Source organism: Oncorhynchus mykiss, chromosome 11 (genome assembly GCF_057628025.1).
Source record: "Oncorhynchus mykiss isolate SJ-2025 chromosome 11, ASM5762802v1, whole genome shotgun sequence".
In the NCBI taxonomy this organism is placed as follows: Eukaryota; Metazoa; Chordata; class Actinopteri; order Salmoniformes; family Salmonidae; genus Oncorhynchus; species Oncorhynchus mykiss.
In genome coordinates this window covers 14,384,231-14,394,398 of record NC_143032.1, presented here as the reverse complement: position 1 = coordinate 14,394,398, position 10,168 = coordinate 14,384,231, and the positions used below count along the sequence as shown (strand labels likewise).

The window sequence follows — 10,168 nt, the reverse complement described above, 5'->3', positions numbered from 1 at the left end:
TGGGGTACAAATATGGTGGTGTGACCAAACATGTTGATGATTGTCACACACTTCTAATCAAATTAAGTTTAGGTTGGATCTAATCAACTGAAGGAAGTCACAATGACTAATCTCTCTTTGGGCTAGGCCTATCGTCTTAGCCTGGTTCCAGATCTGTCTGTGCTCTTTCCAACTCCATTGCTGTCCTTATCACGTCATACCCACCAAAATATCACATTTACTCTTCAGTGTATTTGTCCTTAATGAAAGTAGTTTGTCTAGACTAATTTAGATATAATAATTACACAAAATGCTCGAAAAGTTGGAAATACTGGAAATACTAGCAATGTAGCCAAATATCTGACTCCATCTCAATGTGGCCCAGACAGTGCGAATCAGGGCTGCGTAGGCTCCTACCAGCTGAGTTGCATAGAGGGGAGGGAAATGCTTCTCGGCCAGTGGTTGATGAGCATAGGCGCGGGGAGGGGTCTGTATCCAGAGATGAGGGCTTGGAGGAATGTGGGAGTACGCAGGCACCAGTTGAAACTAAATGCAACTATTGAAACTAGTTAAATACTGGTTGCTTGTGAATCCATCACTGCGTCCTGTATCTACTTAAACATAATTTAATAATCACACTCATTTTTAAATGATAGGTGTGTAAATGTAGATCAACAACCAAGTTCTAGAACTTTAAAGGGCTTGAGTTTCCTCCGCGTGCACTTCCTCTCTCGGAGTTTTATGTTGAGGGTACCACGCAGTCATTGGTACCACGCCGCTCGATAAAAGGTTTTGCTCTTTTGAGACCCCTCCTGTAGAGATGCTTACTGGCTCAAGTCTAGTGGCAGCAGCCTCAGTAACACGTCCCCTTGGAGACTAGCAGGAGCAACACGTGATGCGTCTTACTTATCAGGTTTAGGGGAGAGGAGAGAGCAGCGCTTTGGGGACGGCCAGAGAGGAAAGCGAAATAAGTGTTTTCCTCTCGTCTCTCAACTCTTTCTTCCTCTTTAGGAATTTGGAAGAAAGAGAGGGGAACAAAGTTGTCTAACTTTGCACATCCTCAGTAACGCCATTTTGATTCCTCTCCGGAACAACTTTGCAGCTTCTTTTTTTTTCTTAGCCCATCATCACCATTCACCATCATCAGTATGTCTCGGCGCAAGCAGCCCAACCCCAACAAAGTCGAACGTAAGTACCTAGCTCCTCGGCGTATTCTCTTAAGTCTGCCTTATTTGTCTGGTTTAGTCGATATACGATGGTAATTGAGTGTTTGGCGAAGTTTACTGTTGTTGTGACATAAAGTTGTTAAAGTTCGAAAGGAGATGTGGATAGGATAGTTTTCGCAACTCCCATTTGCTTCCTACTTTCGCTAAGGACCTGATGCTCATCATGAGCGGTGGAATGTCTCTTCCTTATATTATTATTTGTAACCAGCGAAGTTTAGTTAGCTACTCATTCCCTCTTTAAATCAACATTAATTGTTGGAGTTCTGACCCCCCCCCCCTCGGTAAAGTGTTTTTAATGATGGGGGTTCGAGGAGGTTCAAAGTCTGCTAGCTAACTAGCCGCCTGTTGCTGCACTCGAGCATCCATATCTTCAGTGCACTTTGATCGAAGCCTAGCTACAGCTTAGTGGCCATGTGTCGGTATAGCTAGCTACATTTTGACCTTGCAGAGACGTTTACGAAACTTATTTGTTTTTCAACAGTAGTCTGTCTTACTGTATGTTAACATGTTACAATTCAATGATTCGACACGATTCCATCTTGAATTGTTTATTAAATAAACCGAAGCAGTTCTTCCTACTCATCATGAAGCGTGATATCCTACTAGTCTATAGTTTTCCTCATTCATCATTACGAGAATAAACACCTCTATCAGTATTTCTCACTTTTTTTTTTTTTTTACATTCTTTAATTATTATAATCGACTTTATGAAAATGAATTTATTTCGCATCATCTACAACGAGAATGATGCAAAATGCATGGTTGATGTGTACAGTGTTTATTTGGGATCATTCATGGATATTTTTATTTTTAGCTCTTTTAGACGCTCAAAAGTGATGAATTGATGCGTTTCACTCTTGGGGAACTGCAACGTAGCGCGACCTGGTTAGATAATGGTTGCTAGGCATTTTTTTTCCTTCTTTTTGCCTTCGTCCCTTGGTCTCGTTGACTGCTGTGCGCATAGAACAGCATTGGGTAAAAGTGTAACTTTGTGTCTACATTGTTGTTTTGTTTACACCATGTTGTCTGGCGATGGAGAGATGATCTGTTGATATTTGCACTGTCGACTTTTGTCGGTGGTTGAAAATAGAAGCAACACGGTTTTGGAGCTTGCTGGTCGATGTTCCTCTTCTCTCGAGCTCTCTGACCACTTGGAAGGAGACAGGGAGGAGAGTGCCGATCCGGATGAGCAGTTCGCATTCCATTACGAAATTCTACACTGTAGACGAGTAGGCCTACGGCGACAGTCGGATCAAACGCAGTCATTTCGCTGTAGGGAAATTCACCATCCAATTCAGTACTCTCTAACAAAGATGTTAGGTGAATTTGAGATGAAGAAATAGGCTACTGAAAGGTTAAATGTGCGGTGAAACTAACGACTCAAACCAAGGCATGACCGGAAGATGATGATGATGATGATGGTGTGAGGGTGGGGGTGCATGTATTGAGGGGGGCTTAATATAGGAAAGAGACATAACATTTGTTTTAAAAAAAGTAGTTTTTCTGTGGTACAGAAAGATGATGATGAGCCTGTCCTGGTTTAGGCCCTGCAGTCACAGTAAAGTGCATATGAAATAGTAGACTGGATAAGAGGAAGATGCTCTTGCACTGCCAAGAAGACAGTTGAGTTTTTTTGGAATAATAATGTAATCATCCCTCAAATGATCACGCTCTGTTTGTAGGACATTATATAAATGATGTGGTTGAATAAATAAATGATGAACCGTTTAATTTGACCAGCTATTTTCTATTGAATTCTGAGCCTAGAGATAGTTGATCAACGTGGAACCACACTTAAGTAGAAGATGTCCCCTTTGTATGTCCTCAGCTCTCCACCCTCCACAAAGTCTCCAAATTTACTGCATTATTGGTACTCATGACTCTAGTGTGTTGACAAAATAGACTCGCTATGGGTCTCCGTTTATACAAGGAAGTCACTTTGAACAGTTTTCAATTCTTGATGTGGGATGCTCTGAGTGCAAAAAATATGTTTCATTTAATATGATGTGGACCAGTTGTAGCCTAGTTATACACCTCAGAAGTCTAAATTGATATTTCTGGTTTAAGCTGTTGGTTGTACTTGGGTCTTACTCAAGTAAGATCTTACTCTCCTAGTTAGAAATGGCAATTGTTTGACTTCCTGCCATCTTGTGATGTTTCGTCTCTGCAATTCGATGTGATAGTTAAAACATATCCATGCCTATGTCTTTAATGTAATGATTTCTGTTTGTTTGTTTTGTCTTAGGCCTAAATGGTTTTAATAATAAACAAATATGCTACTCAAGGGAATGATTAAGCCTTCAACTAAACATTTGATTATGTCCAGATGTGAAATGGGGCATTCTGTAGCATCACTAAAATGATAACACAAGTTTTTAGGAGTTTGTATGAACTAAAAGGAGAATAATTTAATCTTATATGTTCTTTGACGAAAAGTCAGTTGATCAACGTTCCTCCCATTGAGGTTTGGGCCAGACGAGGATGCTGAGGGAGGTAATTAGGAGCCTTCAATCCCCTTGGGTCCCTTATGCTCTCATTAGCCTGCCATTTAGCCTAATAAGACCCCATCCATCCTCTAAAGACACCGACTTAAACACAGTGTCCCCTGATGGCAAGCCGACAGGCAAGTCCCTTCAACAATGCAGAGCATTAGTATTAGGTCTTCACTGGCTCCCCCTCGTCTTTATCGCCTCTCATTTAGCTGTTAACCGGTTGTTGTTCACTGAGGCTAAATCAATGGAATAGGAGGGGGGTGTATGGGGCGAACCACCCAGAACACGCTGAAGGTCTCGGGTCAAAATTAAAAAATGAAGACACTTCTTCTTTTTACCTCTCTTCCTGATGGAGATGGGTTGTGGTTTCCCCAAGGGTACAGATGGGCTGGCCCTTTGGCTCCCCTTTGGCCCCCAGGGCTATTTTTAACCCGCCTTTTTTAGATAAGATTAGGTTCCATCCCGCGGCCGGCAGGGCGTGGAGGGGACATAGGGACTCTACTTGTAGATGTAAGAGGAAAGAGGGAACCTGAGGAAGATGGTTTCCAAAATGGAATCCAAGCTTGGGGTTCGGCCTCGCAGTGTCACCTCACCCCTCCTCCTCCCGAATCTTCCTTGCTTAGGACTTAGAACCTCAAATGTATGTTACTGCTAAATGCTACATGGCAAATTGAAGTAATTCATAACATGTTTATTTTGTATTTTTTTTCCCTCGTTGATTATGAAGTTGTTACTAAGCATTGACTCCTAGTTTAAAAAATGAGAATGCACACATTTAATTTAGGCTACACATGCTGTATTGCATCTTGTAATATGTGCGGCATACCCAACATTATTGATGTCTTGATGGAATGAGGCTCAAGGTACGTGTGGGTGCTTTAATGAGGATGCGGTAACACAGCCAAGTGAGATGGCGGTAATTTGAGAAGTGGACGGAACAGCTAAGTAGGACAGTGTCAGTGCTGACAATGTGTGCACGTAGGCTGCTTTAAACTGAGGTTTTCATTGGGCCCGAGTAAGGGATGGAGTTCTTTTACAGGTGTGTGACTGTAAGCTGCAACTAACAAACACACACGGAGGGACCTTAACAGTAGACATTACAACATGTCCCTGGGGTGAGTCCATAGTTAGCCCCCTTTATCCTGGCTGTGGTCTAGGCCCCAGTGTAAATATAGGCCTAGTTGTGAGGCTCGGTGATATTTGTAGGCACAGTCTCACATTTGTGGTAGAAGCCCCAAATCTAGATTAATACCACTGGCTTTTTATAGGCGACACTTGGCTGCACAGCTAATGTGCAAAGTAGGTCCTAATGTTTAGGGTGCCTGTCTCTCAACATACTATTGGATCACGTTGTTGGATTCGGGAAACAATTTGATTAATTGATTGCTGCCAGGACAATTCCTTCAACCAACTACGAGAAAATCCATGCCATCCGTCCTACATTGGTGAACATGATCTTGGTTGGATGATTGGATGTTTTATTTGTTATGGGAAATGAGTGACCTATTTTACCAGCATCGCTTGCCATAACAACCAAGTAGAACCTTTATTGTCCTATAGTTCTCCTCTTTCTCCTCGGCCCACAGAAGTGTGTTGTTAATATTGGCCAAGTCATCCATCTCACAGGGTGTGTTCAGGGTCTAACTGATAAGCTGCAGGGAGAGCGGGAACGCTGCACCAGGGTGATGTCGGCCCTGTCTCAGTGCAGAGTCCTACGTGTCCTTTATCCCTCTGCACAGCTCTGAGTTGTCACTATACATGTCCCCACACACACACCACCAACATACACCCTTCCCAGCCACACAGGCCACCACCAGCCTCCAGCACAGGCTGCAAATAAAGCAGGTATTTACCTCGGGTTCAAAGTCTAACTTGACGGCTGTGCCACTGATGTGAAAGAATGCCACAAGGGGGAGGGGAGAGGAGAGGGAGAGAGAGGCTAGAAAATGGAGGCTGCAGCAGCACCTGGGGTGAGGAGGGGTGAAGCATGGGGGAGACAGGAAGTGAAACTGCCTCCTCTCCGAAGTGGTGGGGGAAGAGATGGAGGAAGTGGAACAACAATGGCTCCAGAGTTGTCCCCTCCTCTCCTAAGTCAGCCTGTTTCCAAGCAACTCACTCCATCGTATGAAGTTTTGTCTTGTTGTGTTTACAATACTTTATTTGAGTTATAGTGGAGGTAGGGGAATCTTTATATGGTTCCTCTGTTTACTCAGAAAATATTTATTCCATGGAGTGGATTGTCTTCCTAGCTGTGGTTTGAGTGTTACTTTTAGCCTCTAGCAGCCATCTCTAAACTGTGTTGGCTGTCTCGGAGAGGAAAGGGTTAATGAGAGAGAGAGGGAGAGGGGGATGGAGGGAGAGGGAGAGAGAGAGAGCTGAATGGAGAGTGCGCAGTAAGAATGTCTCCCGCTCTTGCTCTCCCTCACCCTTTTCTTCCTCCTTGCTCTGTCTCTACTTCCCTCTCTCCCTTTTCTGCCTCCTTGCTCTGTCTCTACATCTCTCTCTCACACTCTCTCTTTCTCTCTCGTCTAGCCCCACATCGCTCCCTCCCTCCCTGTCTTTCATGCTGACTAAACAGTTTTGTCAGCTGGCAGTTGCTCGCAGGCTGAGGATTTGAGATAGCTTCTGGAGGTTGGAGGGGGAGGGGGAGGGGGTGGTACTCACAGGCAGCACTTGTTGCTCACTGGAGCTAGACAGGGGAGGGAGGAGGGAGTGAGGAACAGAGGGAGAGGAAAAAAAGTGCATAAGGCAACAGCATGGTCCAACCAGTTTTGTGTGTGTGAGAGAGAGAGCTGGGAAGAGAAGAGAACATGAAAATATAACATACTCATGTTGATTTTATCAACACATAGCCAGATTGAAGTTACCGCAAATAAACGTTTTTGAACTTGTGGAGGTAAATATTCAGGCAAACTGTCTTTTTTAATGCCACCTAATATTGTGTTTTCAGAATGTAAATAGGTGTGTTGAGAAAGTATTCAAATGGATGGACCTAGAATAAGTGACATCCGTTCAAGAGCCGTAAAACAACCAAACGTTGGTACTGATTGGTATGTCTGCAGGACTAGAGAGATGCCGGGACGGACACAGCCTAGTCCTACCACATAGTAGGTTGCTTCCTCCTTCGGTCCTCCTGCCCCGTTAGTCCCTACCTTGCCCCTGGCCCTGCCCCTGGCCCTGCCCCTGGCCCTGCCCCTGGCTAGGTACGGTGGATTTTCCACATCTGACGCTTTTGAGGGACACATTTGGAATTGTTTTTTCGAGAGAGGACTCTGTTAGATAGGTAGTCTGTCTGTCTCGGACGGTCTGTTAGCCACGCGGAGACAGTAAATATAGAAGGATGAGCTGCTCTAATGACACCCCACCTGAGTAGTGCATGCTGGGCAATGTTGCCAGTGATGTCAGAGGTGACTCTGCCAATGGGTGGCCGACATGCTAATAGCTTTCAGAGGCTTCATCCTGAATGTCGACCCGAGCCATTTCCTGCAGTTTCATATTTTTCTACCATGTGTTACTTTTAGCCAACACTTCCAAACCTCGAGCAGGCCTAAACTTTCTGTTATTCTGTATACCTTGGTTTCTGGTGTATAGGAGCTTTTTAGAATAGAATTGCATGACAATAATCACATTTCCTTTGCATTTGAATTGTTAAACCCAACTCTACCGTGGTAATCCCTACTAATCCGGCTAGGTTGGCCCCACGTAATGCCTCTTCAAAAGGGCATCCTTGGAAGAAACACTGAGCCACCACTTCCTTTTCCCATTCCCACAGTGTATATGATGTGGTCACCACCTTACACACACACACTCCAGCCGTCCTCCCCCTCATCAGGTACCATTGTTTGTTCTACAAACACACAGGACACACCTCATCTCCATAGAGACCAGTGCACAGGCCCCCAGACCTGTTGTTTCTCACTCCTCCTTGGCCACGAAAATACACGCACACACACACACACACACACACACACACACACACACACACACACACACACACACACACACACACACACACACCTTAGAAAGCATCCCTTAGCAAAGCTGCGTGAGAGGTGGGGGAGGGGGGTGGGAGAGGTCCTAGTGTAGGAGGAGACAGGAGTGGGAGGGGGCTAGGGATTGGGGGCTCCACTCTACTGATAATGTTCAATTAAGTCTCCCCCTCTCTCTTTCTCTCTCTGTCTGCATGACAACATAGGATAAAATCCTTGGTCTTCCTGTTTGAAATGATTCAGCACTTTTAAGTAGTTTTCAACTAGGCCTACATCAAACAACACATTATTTGTCTAAATGCCTACTCATTCTTTATGTGAATAGTGGCCTATTTTTTTTGTTTTGTTTGGAAGATGCCCAGAAGTTAAGTTGACTGTTTACTTTTTCCTTTAAAAAAACACTTTCTTGTTTTCAAGAGAGAAAAAAGTGTAACTTTCATTCTCACTGACTGGATGGACTCCTGTTTTGAGTTTCCATTTTTCTTTTGAAGTAACCTCCTGTTTCTAGACATGCTAATACCATCAGCTGTGAGACGCAGACAAACCACTGATTTTACAAGATGGGGGTAATCTCTGTGACGGTGGTTACACACGTAACACTGTGTCATGCAGTTCCACACTGGACCACACCGGTTCTGTCTCAAACCCTCTCTGCCTGCTTGTCTCTCACATCAGGTTATAGGACAGGGATTGGATCATCAACTAGATTGGCCAATTTCTTTTCCCTTCTTCGGTGGATGTTTGGGGGGCCGGAACATATACTGAACAAAAATATAAACGAAACATGCAACAATGTCAAAGATTTTACTCGGTTACAGTTCATATAAGGAAATCAGTCCATTGAAATAAATTCATTAGGCCCAAATCTATGGATTTCACATGACAGGGCAGGCCTTGGGTGGGTCTTGGAGGTCATAGGCCCACCCATTTGGGAGACTGGCCCACCCACTGGAGAGCAAGGCCCAGTCAATCAGAATTAGTTTAAAAAAAAAATACAGACAGAAACACTCGTCAGTTTCATCAGCTGTCCGGGTGGCTGGTCTCAGATGACCCCGCAGGTGAAGAAGCCGGATGTGGAGGTGCTAGGCTACCGTGGTACACTAGGTCTGTGGTTTTGAGGCCAGTTGGACGTACTGCCAAATTCTCTAAAACGACTTTGGATGCGGCTTATGAAATGAACATTAAATTCTCTGGTAACAGCTCTGGCAGTCACTTGCACGCTCCAAAACTTGAGACATCTGTGGCTTTTTATTGTCCGCAGCACAAGGTGCACCTGTGTAATGATCATGCTGTTTAATCTGCTTCTTGATATTCCACACCTGTCAAGTGGATGGATTATATTGATAAAGGAAAAATGCTCACTAACATGGATATAAAGACATTTGTGCACAAAATTAGCTAGAAATAAGCATTTTGTGTGAATGTAAAATTGTGGGAATCTTTTATTTCAGCTCATGATCCACGGGACCAACACTTTACCTCTTGCGTTTTTGTTCAGTATAATTGCAAATAATTTGTAGACTGCAAATTGACCGCAAGAAGCCCAAACAGATAAAATATTTCACTAAAATAAAATCTTTCAAACCTTGCTTACATTTGTATACGATCACGTGTTTCTCTATTATTCGTGGGAATGCTTAGGAACAGATGTCCAAAATTGAAATGACTTGGAGCTGTTTTCCTGGTCTTTTAATTATTTTATGTCCAACAATGAAAATTAAAAAGCATATTCTGTATATATTTTCTGCTATGAAAACTTGGCGTCCAGTTGGGAACCCTGTTATAGCTCAACCCCTCCCTACCTGCTTCTCTCTTACGTTACAGAGGAAAACACTGTCATGAAAAAAAAAATTCACTGATCAGATTAAATGCTTTGTTTAGAGCCAACTTTAAGATTGGACAATGGATAAAGATTCCCACTGTTTCCAAAATACCTCCTATGTCCTGAGCAGAGATGGAGAGGAGGAGTGCAACGAGGGGGAGGGGGGCTGCTTAGTTGGGGGATGCAGAAGAGAGGGAGAGGGTGGGTGCTTAGTTGGGGGAGGGAGAAGAGAGGGAGAGGGTGGGTGCTTAGTTGGGGGATGCAGAAGAGAGGGTGGGTGCTTAGTTGGGGGATGGAGAAGAGAGGGAGAGGGTGGGTGCTTAGTTGGGGGATGGAGAAGAGAGGGAGAGGGTGGGTGCTTAGTTGGGGGATGGAGAAGAGAGGGAGAGGGTGGGTGCTTAGTTGGGGGATGGAGAAGAGAGGGAGAGGGTGGGTGCTTAGTTGGGGGATGGGGAGGTGTGTCCTCCCAGTTGAGCTGAAGTTAACACTACACTGTCATCCTTCCCCCACCACCCATCTCCCATCTCCAACACCCTTAGCAATCCTCCTCTCCAGCTCCCCCTTGGGAGTCTAGTTGATGGGATAGACCAGGCTCTCTCTTGACAAGCCCCGGAGGCAGGGCACACAAAGACAGAAACACAGCCCTTTCTCTGGGTTGAA

General features: G+C 44.5%; 1 protein-coding gene across 4 annotated transcripts in view; it reads left to right on the top strand.

The window, feature by feature from the left end:
• The first annotated feature begins 472 nt into the window (after positions 1-472).
• The window catches only part of LOC110535307 (ras-responsive element-binding protein 1), a 72,265-nt gene continuing 62,569 nt past the window's right edge, over positions 473-10,168 (top strand). For 2 of the 4 annotated variants that reach the window (XM_036934932.2, XM_036934931.2), the window contains exon 1: positions 473-1,167. In XM_036934932.2, the coding sequence (XP_036790827.2) occupies positions 1,128-1,167 (40 nt within the window). In that variant the 5' untranslated portion in view covers positions 473-1,127. The remainder of the gene's footprint in view (positions 1,168-10,168) is intronic. The other 2 variants (XM_090189468.1, XM_036934933.2) reach the window with 1 other exon arrangement.